This window comes from Trypanosoma cruzi, genomic scaffold (assembly GCF_000209065.1).
Source record: "Trypanosoma cruzi strain CL Brener 1047053516709 genomic scaffold, whole genome shotgun sequence".
NCBI classification, from domain to species: domain Eukaryota; phylum Euglenozoa; class Kinetoplastea; order Trypanosomatida; family Trypanosomatidae; genus Trypanosoma; species Trypanosoma cruzi.
In genome coordinates, this window is record NW_001849366.1 from 49,753 (window position 1) to 69,670 (window position 19,918).

Here is a 19,918-nt window from a genome sequence, read left to right on the forward strand (position 1 = left end):
CGGTAATAGGTGGTGCATCACGCCTGCAGGAAAAGTGACTCGCCGTGCGCTCCTTCTCTCCTCCCCTCGCTTCATGCCCACAGAAGGAGGCGGCAGCCACCCGCAACCGCCAGCACACACTAAAAAAGAAGCATCCAAATCCACTGCAATGTGCATTTTGTGTCGTTGTGTTTTTGCCTGCAGAAACACGAGGCAAAGAAGTAAAAACAGGAGCAGAGCGTGTGAAGGGACGCACAAACAAAAAATGTACAGCAGAAGTGAATGGCAGAAATAACAGGACTGCTCAAGCTCATGATATTGCACTGCAGACAAAGCAGCGACAACTCATACAAGATTTATTTAAAATAATTAGAAAAAACAATTCCCTTTCATCATATATTAACCCCCCTCGCACAAAATAATTATATAAAAATAAAAAAAGTCGTCCTCTATTATGGCTACATCCAAATAATAAAAAAGAAAAAAAGAAAAAAAAAACCACACAAAAAAAAAATCCACCTGGTTGCTCCAGAAATTGTCTGCATATTTTGTCCGAAAATAAAATTAAAAGATATTTAAATGTCTTTCAACCGTCTGACCCTCTGCGTTTCCGCACATCGTTTATATTTCATGGGATCATCCGCGTGTTGCTGCTCCCCTCAGCCCTCCCATCGGCGCGTGAGTGCGGCCCGCAAAGCACAGTCACTCGTGTGTGTGGGGACTGAGAGAAGCACGCAGACATGACGGCAGTCGCGTCACTCCATCGGGAGAGTGAGCAAAGCAAAAAAAAAATCATCAGGAGGGAGAGAAATGCTGACGGGACTGCCAGCGCGTGAAATAAACAAGAAAAGCAAAAAAAAAAAAACAAGAAAACACGGCGGCAGGGTGTGGCTGTGTGTGTGGTGCTGCGGGTGTCTGCCAGCCCTGGCCGCAAAAAAGAAAACAAAACAAGAGGGAAAGAAGTGTGTGCTCCGCCCCACCGGCCCTCGTCGCACGCCCACACGTCACGGCTCCCTCAGCGCGCCGTTCGTCGCGGCCCCTCCTCATGCGTGCAGCAGGCGAGGCGCACAGGGCCGTCGTCATGAGCGTGTCGGTGGGTGTGCGAGTGGAGCAGTTGGGCGGGAAACACACGGCACCCCTCACAGGAAGAGTGCAGCAAGAAGCAATTAAAAGAGGGAAGAGTAGAAAAGAAGAAAACGTCCATAGTGATTGCCCTAAAGCAACAAGCAAAAGAAGGGAAGTGATTTGCAAAAAAGAAAACAAAAACAAGGAAAAAAAAAGAAAAGAAAAAGTGGAATTAACAAAATCCATTGGGTAATGCTGGGATGCTGCTCAGTTGTTGCTCCACAGAATTTCGCAACTTTGCTCTTTCCAATTCATTCAACAGAGAGCCGCAGTGCCCCACAGCCCCAGAAGCAGCAGCAACAGCACCCGAGACACACACCCATGCACGGTGCTGTCACCAATTAGATACATGGCCGCCAACTCGCCCAAATGCCCGTTCTCAAGCAAAATGTCAGTGTCCGAGGGTGTTGTTGCGTTGGACTCCGATGGGATCTCGGTTTCCCCAGGCGTGGTGTTTGTATTACCCGATGCGGTTTCAACCGTCTGTGGCGCCTCCTCGCCGTTTTCAACAAGAAATTCAGCCTCCTCAGTCCGAGAGATGTTGTCGGTGTCCTCCGCGGATGTCGGTTCGGCGTCACTCTTTGAAGGGGTGAGGCTGCTGTCTGAGCTCATTGTTCTCTCGGAACTTCCGTCCCTCGCCTCGAGGCTGAGGCTTTCCTCCGCGCCAGTGGTTCCGGTTCCAGTGGACCGCACGTCGTCATTTTCAGCGGAAGGCTCAGTGCTTTGTTGCACTTGGTGCTCACTGTCAACTGTTTCGGTGGCCGTATCCATATCCGATGATGCACCCACTGAAGACGTTGATCCGCCACCCCTGCCATTCGTTCCTTCCTCCTCCACTGGCTGTTGTGTGCCATAACCTTCAGAGGATCCTTCAACATCAGCGACCTCCGTTAATTCCGCTGGCTGTGGGTCTTGTGGCTGCAAGTCTGAACCCCGTTGCACCGATTTATTCTCTTCACTCAGCGTGGCTTGCTGGGCCGTTTTGCCCTGGTGAAACTGGGCATTGTCATCTGGACGATCATTCCCTGCGCTCTCCGCTGCGATGGCGGGTTCGGAAACAGATGATCCCGCGACAACCGTGGAAGGGGGCGCTGCAGGCACCGGATCATCGACGCCGTTTTTTCGTCGTTGTTTTTCAGGATCATCCTCATTCAATTTCGCATAGCTGGCGGTGCTTTCTTCACTCTTTGACTCGGAAGCAACCGGGAGGCCTGTGCTGATCACCGGACCTGTGGGTTGTTTCTCAACACCCAGTGATGGAATATTGACTTTGCTGGCATTGAGTTCATACAGCTTATCACTTAAGAGTCTCTCATTGTACAGCATGACGTTGGTAACCGTCACGTGGCCGCCCGTTGCACTTTCGTCCTTACTGTCCCCACCGATGTAGAAGTGTGAGATCCTGTGCAAGTCGAACAGATGCTTATTATAGCTCTTGCGGTCAATTTCCCTCTGATCCACAAAGACAGTCCATTCATCAAGAGTCATTCGCAGTACCACCTGATACGTCTTGTTTGGATCCCATTTAACAATATAATCAACATCCTCCGGATCATCAGCATCCTCTGTTATGGCCAGCCACTTCTTGTCGTGGGTGTATGACAGACCAAAGAGCACCGTGCTGCTGGTGTCATTCATCCTCACGCCAATCAAAGGAATGGGTCTGCTGTCTTCCTTCGGCACCTCGTGGATGGACACCGTCGCCACAAGAGTGAACTTGTTGTTCGCAAAGTAGTACGGCACAGTCTGCCCCAATTTGCCAACAGGCCACTCCGCCCATGATCCAGCCTCTTTGAACGTCAATCCATTGGGAACCCCTATCCTTTTTTCCGCTGGGCCATGGACAATGGCATTCACGCCGAGGTACTCGTCCCGCCACTCGGTCCCAGTTGAGTTACCAGACAAGAAGCCAACAAGCTCGTCAGTGGGAACAGGACCATTGCACATACCCTTCTTTGGCAAGTCGAGAGTGCCGCTGGAACCGGAACTGCAGGATTGCAAGGCGCTGTCCAAATCCTTCCATGTCTTCACCACTTCCTTTACCCGCTCCAGTTTCTCGGTCAGATGCACAGCAACAAGACTGTATGTTCCGTCCTTCTTCTTGTTCTCGTACAGTGAAATCAACTCCTTATTATCCTTTCCTTTCATCAACAGGGAGCTGGCGGCAGCGTCATCATCTTCACGGGATATCGGCCCAACATCATACACACGTGCCTTGTCCGTCACCCAAAGATGAAGCCGACCGTTTCCATTGTCCTCCTTCGCATACACCGGCGCAGTGATGAGCATCACCTCCTTTTCCTCAATGATTGCGGTGGTGGATCCACTCTGGACACCGTACCCCTTTCGATTGTGTGAGCTGCCCCACACGCGGGTAATTGGCTCACCCGACGTATACCAATTGACTCCATGCGGAGTGGACTTGTAAACGTCATAGTAGCCTCCAGCACAATGAGCCATCATGAAGAGCCTTTCGCCATATTCGTATTCTTCCCACCTCACCAGGGTTGGATCCCTGCAGCCCTTACCAGGCGTCTCGGATGAAAGCTCCCATTTTTTGTCTGACGGGTCAAAACTCATGGACAGTAAAAAGCTCGTTCCATCCTTGCCTTTGGCCTGCATGGGAAACACAAGCGTGCCGTCACCCATCACAGCACCCGAGCCTCCGCCACCCAAAAACTCGGTCAATAAAAGTGATTCTCCTTTTCGTTGAGGGTTCACCACATGGGTCTCATTCCACACAAGTTTCTTGTTTTTTCCACCATCCACCGTGACAGTTCCCTTCACGAGCAAAAGGCCCCGCTCATTCTTACCTACAACCTGCGGCTTTTTACGACTGTAGTTTCCCAGGAGCATGTAGACACTGTCCCCAATTACAAGTGTCGTTGGCCGCAACAATTCCGTTGTCCCAAAATTATTCGCGGCGGTGCCCACAAGTTGCATGCGAAACAAACTTATATCCGACGTCGAAATATCCATTAAGTCATCACTTATATTCAGGTGCTTTGACACAATCCCAGCACAGCTGTCGGCTCCATTCCTTTCCCCGCACTGCGCTTCAGCAACGGCAAATACATCATCACCCACTTTAACGAGGCCAGGAACACGGAGCGAGGTGATTTCGCCGCCGTCCTCTTTAAACTCCCTCCAATTAGCAAATGATATCGACGTCGTCCCTGTGAACGGATCAAAACCGGCCCCTGCCTGCTCAGCGTGCGCAGCCCCATCAGTGCCGAAGCACATCATCACGGCAAGTAGAAGCAGCACCGCGGAAGTAAACACACGCCGGGACATGTTGGGCCTCTGCCGCTCACTCTCTCTTCCTTCCCTCCTCCTTCCGGTGGATCCGGTCACGCGGCGACGGTTGTGTGTGCGGGGTGCCATTACAGCAGCAACAAGTGAGAGCATAGAAATATGTGTGTGTGGGCGGTGTGTGTGCTGTTGTTGGTCCTTTCAGTGCCTTCGAATTTCACAGTGGCGATTAGCGTTTAGTCGTAACTTCCTTCCTAGCGTGTGTGTGCGAGGCGGAGAGAGAAGAGAAAACAAGCCAAGCAAAGAGGTGAGACAGCAAGCACCGCCACCCATCCACACTTTGAGTGGCATCACCATCCCCGCCGCAGTCACTCCCAACAACAACAACTCACGCACACAGACACACGGAACAGCAGAAGGAAGATGACTGCACCGGGAACACACAGCGACGGTCACACCACCAGCAGGAGCCACGGCGGGTGCTTCTGCCACGCGGCAGCATACACCAGGCGACGCCCACACATAAAATAACCAGCGGGAGGCAAAAGGCCACAGCCGCCCTCCGCAGCACCCACGCGCTACCACCGCCAGCCATTTCACCGTTGTCTCCTCCATCACACCCGCTCCGCCGCCGGCGCACATCACCTCGCACAGCGGGGGAATCCCCCGCCATCAAATACACAGCGGGAGAGGCACGTCGGCACCTGCAGCTGGTGGGCAGGAATCGCTCCGCACTCGTCCCAGCCACCCTCAACAACACCCCACTCACCGGACGCACGCTGCCAACATCACGCCCGCAGCACGTCGAGGGGACGCACGGCGGGCTCCCGTCCTCCCTCCCCGCGAGGCACCGCACCCTGGCAGCACGTCAGGGCGGCCACCCGCGCCACGGAACGCCACTCGCAGCTGCGTCTCCAATGCTCCGTGTGGGCCACACCAAGGCTGAAAGTCGCATCACCGACAGCCATTCCTCCTCCGGGAAGCAGACAGATGCCGGCGACGAGAGACAAACCAGTCGGAGCCGCAGAGGGCACACACCAGCGGCACACGGCAAGTCATCATCGCCATCACTCCTGTCGCTCGCGTGCAGCCTACAGCACAAACCAACTCCCCGCCAACGCAGAGCGGAGGCGAAGAGAGAGACGAGTCACACCGCCACGCACCGGCACCTCGTACGACGGGAGTGGCGTACAACCACAGATCCGCCAATCAGGCACGCCGCCATGAACCGCATCCCATTGTCCTCCCTGTGCTCGTGGCAGCACCGCAACGCCGTGTAGCCGGTGGCGTCGTAGTGCTGGAAGAAGTGCGGCGCAGCAACCGCAAGAGTGGCCGGGCTGCTGTACTCGCGCTCCAACGCGTCCAGCAACAACTGGCTGGACAGCGGCTCGTCCAGCGGGTCCGGCTTCTTCTTCCGCCTCTTGGCGAGTGCAACCGCGTCACGAGGCCCTCCGACGGTGTCACGCCATGTCCCATGAGATCATGGGCACGCAGCAAGCGGCTCAGCATTGTCACTCCGCAGTGAATGGGGCACGGCGCCTCATTCCAGGCGACCACACGCAGTGCACCACGCCCACAACAAAACACGATCGCGCCGCTCTCCCCCGCCGTCGCTCCTCCTGCGACGGTCACGGAAGAAAAGCAGCACCCGCATGCGACTGCCGGCACAGAGCACTAAAAGACCATCCAGGTGCACTGCAGTACGTACACCGCGTGCGTGTGTTCGTGTGTGCCTGCAAGCACGCAAAGGAAGAGAGGAGTAAAACACGTGAAGCCACAAAACAAAAGAACACAGCAGAGATGCAGGACAAAAAAAAAACACAAGAAGAAGAGGCCTGACGGGACCCAAGACGGCAATGCAGCCCAAGCGGTGGGAAATGACAGGAGATTTATTTTCCATTTTTTTTTTTTTTTTCAAAGGAGAACGCTCTTCGTGAAACCGTTATTTTTTCCCGCACACACAGAAGCACAAACAAATGAATCAATCAAACAGCTTTTCCGCAGAACATCTTTTTTCTGGTGCTTCAAAGCGTTATTTCTGTTTTTGTTGTTGTCTCTTTTTTCTTTGGTTTCCTGCAGGAGATTTAGAAATAAGACATATTCGTCCCCGTCGCTTCATCCCCCCGGCGTCCACGCGTCATTTATGTTTCACTGGAGACGCTCCGTGCGTCTCTTTTACTGTTGATGACAATTTCTTGTATTTTATTTTTCCACCGGCGCCACCGGCGTGGCGGGAAATGCCAAGAGCGTCGGTGGTCGGTAGACGGAAACAGTGAATGGACCCCGCCACCCCCAGAAGGCTCCACCACAAAATAAATAAACAAAAAAAGAAAATAAAATAAAAAATAAAGAAAACCGCGGCGGTGGCACAAAAATAAAAGTAAATAAAAATAAAAAAACGCTCAATAAAAAAATATATCGTCTCGCACAAAAAAAAAGAAGCATAAAATAAAATCAACAGCATCCACGTGATACGCCAAGTAATTCAGAGAGGGTGCGCGTAAAGATGCATGTGTCCCTGCTCGTGGCAATGGCCCCACTCTGTTACACTCCGTAAAGGGCCGCAAAGCCCCACAGCCCCAGCAGCAGCAGCAGCCAAGGCAGCCAAGGCATACTCCCACGCATCGAGGTATCGGGTCCACTTCCACTTGTGGAGGAGGCACTCCATTGTATGGTTCTTAGCTCGGCAGCAGTTAATATGCGCTTGTACAGCAAAACGTTCTTCACCTCCACGCTGCTGCCTCGGTCACCTTCGTCGCCCCCAAAGTAGAACTCCGAGAGTTGAATAAACCGCGTCTCAAGAGTTGGCATCGTCTCGGAGCTCGCCACCACAACGCCATCCACGTACACGGAGCCTCTGTTGTCCCGCAGCATGATCGCCACCTGGTATTCTCTCCCCGGCTCCCAATTGCTGCTGGATGTCGTTATATTGCCGTCTAACGACACCTCCCACTTCCCCTCCGCGGTGCAAGACAGCCCAATGAACCCCCTGCGATTAGAATGCTCCAATTTCACACCCAGCAGAGGGACGCTGCCCGCGGGCACCCTCTCGATGACCGCCGTCGCCACAAGGGAGAAGTTGTAATCCACAAAGGTGTACTGCCTGTTCAATTCCCCCCTGTTCACGGGCCAGACCGCCTTGGACCCAGGCCCCGTAAACCTAAAGCCATGTGGGGTCATCTCGGCATTTGTCACCGTTGCATTCACGCAGTGGTACATGTCGATCCACGTTTCAGGAGTGGCTAAATCGGACAAAGAAGCAACCAGCCCATCCGTGGGTATAGACAACCCGGAAAAGAAAATGTCCATCATTGCCCAACTATTCGCGATGGACATAATTGTGTCGAGCTCCTCCTTCAGTGGGGAAAGAAAAATGCCATCGGTACTTTGAGCTCTTCTCTCATGCAGAAGGTACAGCATATTATTTGAGTGCAGCAGTCTGTTCGCAACCGTCCTCTCCCCATCATCATCCATAGAAATTGGGCCAACAAGACGCGCGCGGCTATTATCCGTGATCCAAAGGTAGAGCGCATTGGCTTTGCCTTCCCCTGGGGAAACCCTTTCTGAGTGTACAGCATGAGACTCCTTATGCCAAAGTTCGGAGTGAGGAGATCTCCCAACGCAAAATTTAGCCCCCGAGGGTTTGGCTCGCTGGTCCACAAGCGTGACAGTACCCCGGGAGTCTCCGTCCATGTGTCCCACATGTCACCCGCCTGAAACACTTTGCGGCCACCCGTACAAGAAACAACAATGAGAAGTTTTTCCTCCCATTCGGCAATAAGAGGGTCCATGCAGTACCCAGGAGGCGTGCCTGTGCCGACGTCCCAGCTGCTGCCGCCATTCACCGAATAAATAGTAAAGACGGTTTTTTCTTCGCCTTTTAACGCCGTCAGGGGAAACACAAACCAGACCCTCTCAAGCACAATGCCTGAGCCACCAGCACCGGAAACGTGGTGCAGGCCAAGTTGTTTGGTACGTTCGGTGATCAGCCCCAACAGCGATTGAGGTCTGCCCCATCGGACCCGTTTACTCGGCTCGTCTTCCGTGGACGGCGTGACCTCACCCTTAACCAAATGGATGTCCCCTCCACCTTCAACCCAATGCTGCGTAGTAGCATCAAAAACAAAGTAAGAGCTTCCCACAAGAAGGAACAGCTCGTTGCCCTTGGAAAGTGACGTGGGTAGAGTCGCCATGCCCAACCCATCCTTTGGGGTTTCTCTGTCAAAGACGGTGTGTGCATTCCACTTACTGGAGGTGATATAGGCGACCATGGACGGCCACGGCTCCGTAGCGTTGAGGTGCCCCGCAACAATATCAATCGCAAGGGTTTTGGCGGCTGGATGCTGCGGTGCAATATGCCACTTCCGACCCTCAGCAAGAGCAACAATTACTCCTCCAGCACTGACAATAGAGGGTGAGACAAATGCATCCCTCACATCACCCGGACCCGCCCCCTCTTTCGGCAGCACCGACGTCTTCTGCGGCAAAAAGAGACCCACCCGTTGCGGCAGCCGCACATCCCCTGAATTGCTGTCCTCAGCGGCTGTGGGGCCACAAGTGTTGCAGCACATCCACATCACAACAAGGAGGAGCGGCACCGCAGAACAGAAGAGATGCCGGGACATGTTGGGCCTCCGCGGCTCACTCTCTCTTCCTTCCCTCCTCCTTCCGCTGGATCCGGTCACGCGGCGACGGTTGTGTGTGCGGGGTGTCTTCACTGCAGCAACACGTGAGAGCATATAAATATGTGTGTGTGGGCGGTGTGTGTGCTGTTGGTCCTTTCGGAGTGCACAGTAGCGATTCGCGCTTGTTTTCCTCCCTAGCGTGCCTGCGTGCGTGAGGTGGAAAAGAAAGCAACAGCAGCCATACATCAGACACGCGACTGGGGTGCGAAGCACATCACCCACACAAAGTGCAGGACACGAGACAATCCGGAAGGAACGACACGGAGGACCGTGGCCCAGCGAAAAGAGCAGCAACACGGCGAGTCACGGCGGAGCCCAACGCACAGGCAGTGACAACGCCGCCAGACTGCGCATGGGAGGGGAAGAGAAGGGACACACCGCCACCGCCTCCAGTTCAATCCCACGGCCAACGGCATACGGCCACAGCCCCGCTGCCAACAAACACAACGCACACGGAGCAAGCAATCACCCAAAGAGCCACACGCAGAAGCAATTCCTCATCCATCCACGACGCGGCGCCTCACTCAATGCGGTCACAACGCAGCGCCCCCACACCATCAGGAAGAGACACTCGCCCTGCGCGCTGCCTCTCTCCTCCCTTCGCTTCATGCCCACGGGAAAAAGCAGCACCCACACGCTGCTGCCACACGCACCGCAAAAGAACCATCCGAATCCACTGTGATTTGCACTCTGTGTGCGTGTGCTTGTGCGTGCCTGCAGAAACAAGAGGTAAAGAAGTAAAAAAAGAAACGGAGCATGTGAAGAAACGCAAAAACAAAATGCACAGTAGAGCCGCATGGTAGAAATAACAAGAATGCTCAAACTCACGATTGCACCGCATCCCAAGCAGTGGCGAGTCATACAAGATTTATTTAAAACAATTACCAAAAAAAAAAAAAAACTTCCCCTTTCACCATTATCCCTCCAGCCCGCACAAAGTAATTATATAAAAAAAAAAAAAAAAAGCAAGAAAGGAGTCGTCCTCCATTGCTCTTACTCCTAAAAAAGGAAAAAAAAAACATCCGGTTACCGTGTGGCCCACCAAGCTGTTTGTATATTTAGCCCACAAAGAAAATTAAATAATTACGTGTCTTTCAACCGTCTGACCCTCCATGTGTCCGCACATCGTTTATATTTCATGGGATCATCCGCGTGTTGCTGCTCCCCTCAGCCCTCCCATCGGCGCGTGAGCGCGGCCCGCAGAGCTCAGTCACTCGTGTGTGTGGGGACTGAGAGAAGCACGCAGACATGACGGCAGTCGCGTCTCTCCATCGGGGGAGTGAGCGCAGAAAAAAAAACATCATCAGGAGGGAGAGAAATGCTGACGGGACTGCCAGCGCGTGAAATGCACACGCGAAGCAAAAAAAAATCCTTAAAGAAGCGGCAGGGTGTGGCTGTCTGTGTGGTGCTGCGGGTGTCTGCCAGCCCTGGCAGCAAAAAAAAAACAAGAGGGAAAGAAGTGTGTGCTCCGCCCCACAGGCCCTCGTCGCACGCCCACACGTCACGGCTCCCTCAGCGCGCCGTTCGTCGCGGCCCCTCCTCATGCATGCAGCAGGCGAGGCGCACAGGGCCGTCGTCATGAGCGTGTCGGTGGGTGTGCAAGTGGAGCAGTTGGGCGGGAAACACACGGCACCCCTCACAGGAAGAATGCAGCATGAAACAATTAACAGAGGGAAGAGTAGAAAAGAAAAAAACGTCCATAGTGATTGCCCCCAAAAGCAAAAGAAGGAAAGTACTAAATAATAATAAAAATTGTTATTTGCAAGGTGAAATTTGTTCCTAGCGGTGTGTGTGAGTGTCGGTGCATGAAAGGGCAAAAGTGCTCCACACGGCAGCCGCAAACCCCACAGCCCCAGCAGAAGAAGCGGCGGCAGCAGTCCGCTCACACGCATAGTGCCAGCAACGCTGTTATCCCACTGCGGCGAATTTTAAAGGCTGCTGCTGAGTGTCGCCGCCTCTGCTTCCTTGACCTGTGGATGGAGCCCTTCTTGTCCCTTGCGTTCAGCGTTATGTGTTGCTGCATTTGCTGCGTCGGGGGTGCCCACAGAGAATTGGGTTGGTTGATCTGCCTGCATCACAGCTCCACCTTCCGTCCCCACCGTTTGTGCATCATCAGAGGAGGAAGCACCAACATCAGTAATGGCGGCGCTTGAAAATATAACAGATGTCACAGCTTCATGTCCATCGGAAAATGTGGCAGATGCCGGCTGGTCCGCAGTTCCCTCCCTTGCTGAGGATGTCGCGGCGTTGGGCTCCGCTGGTTTGGGCTCTGCTGACTTCGGCTCCGCTGGTTTAGGCTCTGCTGACTTCGGCTCCGCTGGTTTAGGCTCTGCCGATTTCGGCTCCGCTGGTTTTGGCTCCGCTGATTTCGGCTCCGCTGGTTTTGGCTCCGCTGATTTCGGCTCCGCTGGTTTAGGCTCTGCTGACTTCGGCTCCGCTGGTTTGGGCTCTGCCGATTTCGGCTCCGCTGGTTTTGGCTCCGCTGATTTCGGCTCCGCTGGTTTTGGCTCCGCTGAATTCGGCTCCGCTGGTTTTGGCTCTGCTGACTTCGGCTCCGCTGGTTTGGGCTCTGCCGATTTCGGCTCCGCTGGTTTTGGCTCCGCTGATTTCGGCTCCGCTGGTTTTGGCTCCGCTGACTTCGGCTCCGCTGGTTTAGGCCCCGCTGATTTCGACTCCGCTGGTTTGGGCTCTGCTGATTTCGGCTCCGCTGGTTTGGGCTCCGCTGATTTCGGCTCCGCTGGTTTGGGCTCTGCTGACTTCGGCTCCGCTGGTTTGGGCTCTGCTGACTTCGGCTCCGCTGGTTTGGGCTCTGCTGACTTCGACTCCGCTGGTTTGGGCTCTGCTGATTTCGGCTCCGCTGGTTTAGGCTCTGCTGACTTCGACTCCGCTGGTTTGGGCTCTGCTGACTTCGGCTCCGCTGGTTTGGGCTCTGCCGATTTCGGCTCCGCTGGTTTGGGCTCTGCTGATTTCGGCTCCGCTGGTTTGGGCTCTGCTGATTTCGGCTCCGCTGGTTTAGGCCCCGCTGATTTCGGCTCCGCTGGTTTAGGCCCCGCTGACTTCGGCTCCGCTGGTGTGGATGGAGCGCCACCACTCGGAACACTGCTTGTGTTCAAAGTTGCCTGTTCCGTCGGCTGTGGTGCGGCAGGAGTGGGCGCTGGAACAGTTGGCTGTGTATTTGTGTTCACCCTATCGTTGGCAGATTCAACGGACGGGGAAGTAGCTGTCGACGCTTTCGCCGACTTCCTTTCCGGAGGTGGAATGGTGACTTTGTTCGCGTTGAGGGCGCCAATCTCAGTTTCATTCAACGGGCGGTTGTACAGAAAGACGTTCGCCACCGTCGCATGGATTTTTCCGCTGCTCAACTGCTCATCGTACGCGCCAAAGTAAAAGTGTGAGACCGCGTCTAGCCCTTCATTGAACGAATTTCTCAGACTCATATTCCAAAGGAGAGTCCCGTCAACGTACACGGAGCCCACACCGTCATGCATTTTGAGCACCACGTGATACGTTTTGTCCAGCTCCCATGCGGTAAAATGCTTCGGGAACAACTCATGCTCCACGCTCCACTCCATATTATTATCGTACGACAGTCCCAGGAGTGTTGTCTTCCCCATTTTCTTCAGGCCCATCAGGGGAGTGATGCCCTTCGGCACCTCGTGAATCGACACCGTTGCCGCAAGAGTAAACCCATAGTTTGCAAAGTGGAACGGCATTTTCGGCCACTGCTTGCCCACAGGCCACTCGGCCCCTGCGTCATGCCCTTCGAACGTCCACCCACTGGGAGCCTTTTTCGCCGCACCCCTCACAACAGCATTCACCCCGAGGTACTCGTCCTCCCACTTGTCCCCACGGAGCGTATCGGCCAAATGGCCCACAAGCCCAGCCATGGGGATAGGAACAGAACAGTTCCCTCTTGACAGCGCGGCGCCCGAGGCCATTAAGCCGCATTGCCTCAAGGCATTGTCCTTCACGGCCCAGGTAGACAGCGCATGCCTTATCCTCTGCAGTTCAAGCGTCAGATCCAAGGGGTAGGGGACGGAGTCGCTTCCAACACTGGCCTCGTACAAACAATACAGCTTATCATTCGCGTACAACAGAGAGCTGGAGGTCGCGCTATTCCCAGTGGGTAACAGGCCAACCTGGTAAATGCGGTTCGTGTCCGTTAGCCACAGGTGAATCTCGCTCCTTTCTTTGTCCCCGAAATATTCCAGCTGGGTGAGGAGGATCACCTTCTTTCCATCAATGGTTGCAGTGATGAATCCACCCTGAATGTGGAGCCCAGAACCTGCCAATGGGTTGCTCCACACGCGCGAGAGCGTCCCCACAGCCTCCGTCCACGTGTTCCCCTTGTCAGTCGACTCGTACACCCTTCGGCGACCGTACTTACATGAGGTGATCATGATAATTTTCCCAGCCTCCCATTCAAGGATACTTGGTTCGATGCAGCCCGCATGTGTCGCGCTGTTCGCAAAGGTCCAGTGCTGTTGACCGGGATTCATGTACATGATTGTGGACGCAGTGTCCCCTCCCATTGTCAGAAACTGCACGGGAAACACGAGCGTGCCATCCGTCATTTTCGTGATGGGAGTACTGGCATCGTTGAGGAAGCCAATCATGTCACCGGATTTATGGGGATAAGGAAGGCGAATGCTCATAGAGACGGAACTCATCGACAAACCTCCGCTTCGTCTAGGCCCCGTCTCCAGAAAATGGATAACAGACTCCACACCACTTCCTCCCCACCTATTGGCATAATGAGGTCTGACTCCCTTCCGTAAGTCGCAGCCCTCCACAAAAGCAAAAATCGATCCTAAGGGTCCAAAAGACGAGGGAAACGACATCCGGTGAGGGCTTGCGGCAAAAGCGTCAAGATCTTCTGGCCCCGCGTACGACCGCCACGTCCTCCCACCATCAACGCTGATATGTGCCATCAACTGCATGGACGCACTCCCGCTCCCCACAGTTCTATTGAACTGAGCTCCAGCAATGGCCAGGAGCATCCCGTTCACATTCACAAGATGGGGATTGCGAAAAATGTGGCCAGGGATCGGTGGGTTTGCGGCCTGATGCCCCCTTTGCAACTGCTCCAAACTGTGTCTTCCATAGGAATCGCCCACTCTCGTTCCATAGTTTTGGGCCTGCACAGGCCCCGCGGCGGCGCACGCCAAAAAGAAAAGGAGGAGCAGCACCGCGGAAGTAAACACACGCCGGGACACGTTGGGCCTCTGCGGCTCACTCTCTCTTCCTTCCCTCCTCCTTCCGCTGGATCCGGTCCCGCGGCGACGGTTGTGTATGCGGGGTGCCTTCACAGCAGCAACACGGGAGAGCATATAAATATGTGTGTGTGTGCTGTTGGTCCTTTTAGAGCCTTCGAATTTCACGGTAGCGATTAGCGCTTGTTTGCTTGCTTTCCTAGCGTGCCTGTGTTCAAGAAGTGGAGAGTACAGCAGCAACAGTGGTAATAAACCAGAAAAGTCAGCGGAGAGCAAAGCAGAGCACCCACGCAGAGAGCGGGGCACGAGACAAACCGTAAGGGACAGCACAGAGGACCATCGCCCACAGAAAAGAGCAGCAACACGGCAAGTCACGGCGGGCCGTCGGTGTGTGCGGGCCAGCCCTCACGCGGTGCAACACGCCACACCCAACAGGGAATGACAGACAGACAGGCGGAGGGAGATGAATGGATGCCGACAAGAGGCACTCACAATCAACATGGCCCGTGAGAATGCGGCCACTCCGCGCAGGAACACAGGAGGAGAGGATGACAAGAGAAAAGCAAGAAGCAGCACAACACACAAAAGAAACAAACACCAGGCGGGAAAAGCATCGCCAAAGGCCCTCGCCCTGGCCGGCAACTCCACACCAGCCCTCACACACACACACGCCGCCAGCAGTCACACACAATGCACGAGGAGAAGAGACACACCGCCACCGCATCCAGTTCAATCCCACAGACAACGGATACGGCCACAGCCCGCTGCCGGCACAGAACGCATACGGAGCAAGCTATCACCCAAAGAGCCACACGCAGAAGCGGATCCTCATCCATCCATGACGCGGCGCCTCACTCCATGCGGTCACACGGAGTGCTCCATTTCTCCAATAGATCTTATCCTTCGTCCATCCCGCTAAGGTGCTTCTGTTCGTGATGGGCTTTAGAACACAATAGAAGAAAATGGACAATGCGGTAGTACTGCGACACCGCCAAACACAATGATTCCTCATACCGGGCAATTCTCCAATTTTGCCTCGTATGCACACACAATTAACATGCTATATGAAAACCACCCAATGTTTTTCACCAGAAACCAAACAACCCCTTTCCCTCCCTAATTTCTTCTGTCACTGTTATGCTCGATGGTTTTGGACATTTTTGGCATTTATGTGTGATGTCACCTGATGCTGGTGCACCCGCACCGCATGCTCAGACACAAGCATCCAAAAATATATAAATCTCACAATATTTTTTCACCAAAAGTCAAAACCGCCCCTTTCATTCCCTAATTTGTTTTCCTATTTCGGCGGTTATTCCCCTCTTCGGTGAGCTTCGTCTCTTCTAAATTCTCCGGATGATATTGACACTTGGTACTGGCGCACCTCTTCCTCCCAGAACACCGAATCTCACGGCTCTCGTCGCTCACATTATCGGAATTAACAACATCACATCTCTGTCAGTCATTCAACGGCGTGCTGTCTGCGTGCTGCACATAAATAATCTCCCACGACAAGTCCGAAGTTAATTCCTCCCAAACACTAAAATGTGCCGCCAGGCACTCAGTGAACTGCCGCACAGTGCTGGCGGTGGTGTGATGCTCACCCGCCGTAGTCACCCGCAGCCCAAACAGCGTCTTCCACGGTAACTTCACAAAGAAAAAAAAGCCGTCCACCAGCGAAAAGGCTCCAACCGTCAGTATGCGCAGCAGCCGATGCTTTATAGCATTATTTGTATGGTATTCCATTGCAACCACTCCACATACAACCCGGCGGGGTGCCCTTCAGGGCTCGCCTTCAGCACCGCGCACTGTCCTCCACGGCGTGCTAGTGGCCCCAGCTCCTTAACGTCCTCTAATAATGCAGCCTCAAACTCCACCAAACACGAATGCGCGCAAGCCAAACCCTCCCATACACTCACACAAAAGAGTATTCCTCTTCCCCAATACTAGCAACAAAAAAATATTAGCTTTCTCACTCATCACGTTTCCCAAAATAGTGCGGTATTCGACGCCCGAGGCAAACAGATATCGGTGCGTTGAGAAATACCTCAGCACCGACCTCTCCTCTTGCTCGGACAACCCTCACGAGCTTTTGAGGCGGATCCTCAGAATACCATAGTCTCACTCCTCCATGTGTAAAGTGCTCTTCACCATCCCGAAACTGGACCCCATCCAAGGCATCCTCAATGGCAGCAGAGTGTGCAATAAACTTATTCGCATCAAAGATGTAAAGTGGAATCGGCCCCACTTTATACATGTGTTCTTTGAGCATCCTCCAGTATTCCGCTTGATCATCCGTAGTCCTATTGCGCTCCATCCATGCACACATCGCCTTCACATCCATCTCTTCGGTGCTCTTCACGATGATTCGCTCGGCTTTTATTTGCGTCTCCCATTCATCATAGTTGCGCACGTTTAGTGGTGACGCCACAATAATGCCCCATCCAGCAGAAAGCACAGAACCTTTTTCTGGCGGTGTCCCTTTCTCTGTCACATCGTAGACAACATACCCTTTCATCTTCAAACGCCACAAATCACACAAAAATTCCTTGGATGCTCCTCTACCCACGTATCTCGTCACTGTCTGGATGGTCTTGTCAAACACTTACGTCGTACTTCCACCAAAACTTTACGCAACCACTTGGAGTTTCTCAACATCGCAGTGCAGCAGCTGGTAGAGGAGGTACGAGCCAGCACCCATCGACTTCCCAATCCCAGGCGTCCCAACCAACACACGTCGCTCGGGCGTACAGTCAGTCCCACGGTGAGGGCTGAACCATTCGGTTAGATCATTCCTGACGATCTGCCACACTCGCTCCACCTCACAGTTCACATGGCAGTCACGAGTGAATTCATCCTCCTCCCACGAGTACGGCCATCCCTTCTCCGAGGTGAGCACCATCAGCCTGAGACGCGCTGCACCGGATTGCTCCACACCGTCATCCTTTTCGAGACTCACGCCATCTGCCTTGTACGTCCATGACTGCGGTGGTTTCCCCTCATGCACCTCCATTCCCGTCCCCTCGCCGCCAGGAACCCCCACGACATGATGCCACCTCGCATTGTACACAGACTCGTACAATCCCTCCAGGTATATCGGTGCGCTCGGCTTCTTTGGGTTCCTCGCTTCCTCGGCGGCTGCATCCAAAAACCTTTTAGTAGCGCCATGAACACCTGCCTTTACCTGCGCAGTAGCCACCAACCACTTCAGTAGATTGTCCACACCATTTTTGTAAAGCTTGTGTACATCCTCTTCCATATCCATTTCACCCCTCACAGCCCTCTCCATCCTCTTGTAACGATCGGATGCCTGTATTTCGTTCAATACTCCCGCATCTTCAATGTATTTCTTGGGGTTCTTAAAAACTCCTCCAGCAAGAAATCCCGATTGGTGTCCCTAGCACCCCTGCCGTCCAATTCCATCGCAAGAAAATCATTCAGCTTCATTTTATTCACGCGAACCCTTCCTTTAAACACCGCATACTTAATCCTGGTGGGAACGTCAATTCCCAGTTCTTGTCGCTCTCGCCTTTCCCTTTCTTCTGCCTTCCACCTCTTTTCTCTCAGCAAATAAGAGTAGGCTGTGTTTATTTGTGCCCTTGCAAGAGGAGTGACCGTATCCTTTTCTTTCAAAGTCCCTCCATTGCCTGAGAGTGATAATACTTTCATCTCCAAACTTATTTGAAGCCTCCAATAGCACGTGCATATCCTCACGCTCCTTTTTTCAGCTCTTGGTATTATGGCCGCAATGTCTTTATTGTGCCCAATAACACTTCGTCTTGAATGAACTCATTGGGGCTAATAGAAAAAACCCCGCATATAGATGTTCCTATAGAATTCCACGACGCCCCTGCCGCCAATATAATTACAAAGTAAACCATTTAGCCTCATGTTGGTGCTGAAAGTGTTTCCCTCCAGCAGAATGTCCTCTACGCTGCTGCTCATGGTCCACTTTGGTTGCCTCGTTTCCTCCACTCTTCTGCGAGCTGCAGCGTCGGAACCATCGCCGGGGATGCCGCTTCGAGGTGCCATCACAACACCCGTGTGGTGAAGCATCCCACTCACACCGCCCAACTGCGGCCAGCAGGTGCCGCTGGCTCCAAATGACAATCGCGGCTGCTTCGTCCCGCAGCCCAATGGCGTTGGGCGTGGCGCTCGCACGGCTCGGTGGTCGGTGCGCCATGCAGCCGCACTGCAACGCCTGTCGGTGAAGCAGTCGAGGCACACCGCCTCCGCAGCAACGCAACGTGCAATCGGCAACAACACCGCCATATTATCGCTCTTTTCTATTTTGTTTTATTCACGTTGTCTGTTTGTTTTCCCTATCACTAACACAAAAAATAAGCGCACACCTTCACAAAAGGGAAGGAACAAAGAGAAAAGGAGGCACGATCCCACCGTCCCGCCGCGGGTCAACACTCTCCTCCACCCACCACCATTGCCGCGCAGGAGACCGCAGTCACATCGCAGAGTCAGCACCACAATGTGCACCGCACCATCGTGCAGTGAGCAATGGGCGGGACGCAGCCATGCATCGCCCCGCTCCATTTTCCCGCCCCTCAAGTCTTGCGTGCTCCGCACAAAGTGGCAAACAGAATCAGAGTGCACACAAACCCAATCAACCCCCTCACTCGCTGAAGTACTTTACTTCGCATGGAGTGGCATTTAAGCACACAGCAGCAGTATCAGGCTGCATGGAATTTCCTTACCAACCCTGCGAAGAGACACAACAACTCTGCGGAGTCAAAGTGGCAGCCCCTCGGTGTTGCCCGCAGTCCACATGGCAGGAACAATTCCACGCACGCATGGTTCCGGACACCTCGCTGTTTGAGTGCCCAACAGAACATGTAAAAAAATACGTGCGCACAAGATGGCAATTAAATACGTGAAAAAGTCGGCCTGCTTTCTCCGATGGCGTTGGCGAGCAGTCCCACACAATCCAATCAAAGTGGCACGCCGAACAGAATGGCGTCAGTCAATAATCATTAAAAACCACGCCAATGCAAAAAGCAGCAGGGATTTGCACCCCACTTCGAGGGCGACAGTGGCATGAGAGTGTGTACGTGTGCAAGACCTTTCGTGGGACGATGCTCCCCAATCCCGTCGTGCCCCGACACAAAAGGACAACAAAAAAAGGGGAGCACACTCTCCAGAAAAGAAGTAACGGTTGGGCGGTCAACCCCCATTCCTTCTCACATGACATCCACATATGTGCGTTCCACCTCAAATACGTACCTCCCTGGACGCCGCATGCATGACGTGTGGTTTCGTCACTCGCAATGTGTTTTTCCTCCCGCAAGCAACAAAAAGGATGGCCATGGCGCAGCTCCACTCAGGGGAAGTGATCGGGGCAGACAGGGTGGGAACTAGAGAACATACCAACAATAAAAAAGGAGGGGGCAATAACTCCTCCAAGCCACGGAATCGTGCAATGTTCGTCCCTCTTCTTCTAAATTGAAGACCTACTCGACGGAACAAATGAAACAGACACATGTGCAGCACACAATATCTTTCGCTGTTCCACGTTCCATCTTACTTCCCATGCGTGCCACGGCGGTGGTTGCGTTATATCTGGAACGAGTCCAGAAATCAGGCACCACGCTGTAGAGAGTGGATGCTTGACGAACGTGGCCGCGTCAGTGCCTAACACAAAATGGCATCAAA

At 53.6% G+C, this 19,918-nt stretch overlaps 2 protein-coding genes and 3 pseudogenes across 2 annotated transcripts, besides 10 other annotated features; all 5 read right to left on the reverse strand.

Moving 5' to 3' along the window:
• Positions 1-3,912: part of a sequence feature (areas not merged during assembly with more than two copies in the genome that could not be assigned to a particular haplotype) that runs on past the window's edge.
• Positions 395-420: a sequence feature (AT_rich).
• Positions 453-493: a microsatellite.
• Positions 1,231-1,269: a microsatellite.
• On the reverse strand, positions 1,360-4,512 carry Tc00.1047053510307.240 (trans-sialidase, putative; the record flags this gene model as incomplete). Its single annotated transcript, XM_815091.1, has 1 exon — positions 1,360-4,512. One exon carries the CDS (start codon positions 4,510-4,512, stop codon positions 1,360-1,362), a length of 3,153 nt encoding a protein of 1,050 aa, XP_820184.1.
• Positions 3,913-4,966: a sequence feature (haploid, Esmeraldo-like haplotype).
• Positions 4,967-9,291: a sequence feature (areas not merged during assembly with more than two copies in the genome that could not be assigned to a particular haplotype).
• Positions 5,504-5,836, reverse strand: Tc00.1047053510307.245 (annotated as a pseudogene).
• Positions 6,666-6,753: a sequence feature (A-rich).
• On the reverse strand, positions 6,900-9,095 carry Tc00.1047053510307.250 (annotated as a pseudogene).
• Positions 9,292-10,136: a sequence feature (haploid, Esmeraldo-like haplotype).
• Positions 9,981-10,006: a sequence feature (AT_rich).
• Positions 10,137-19,918: part of a sequence feature (areas not merged during assembly with more than two copies in the genome that could not be assigned to a particular haplotype) that runs on past the window's edge.
• On the reverse strand, positions 10,970-14,371 carry Tc00.1047053510307.284 (trans-sialidase, putative; the record flags this gene model as incomplete). Its single annotated transcript, XM_815093.1, has 1 exon — positions 10,970-14,371. One exon carries the CDS (start codon positions 14,369-14,371, stop codon positions 10,970-10,972), a length of 3,402 nt encoding a protein of 1,133 aa, XP_820186.1.
• Tc00.1047053510307.320 lies at positions 15,543-17,543 on the reverse strand (annotated as a pseudogene).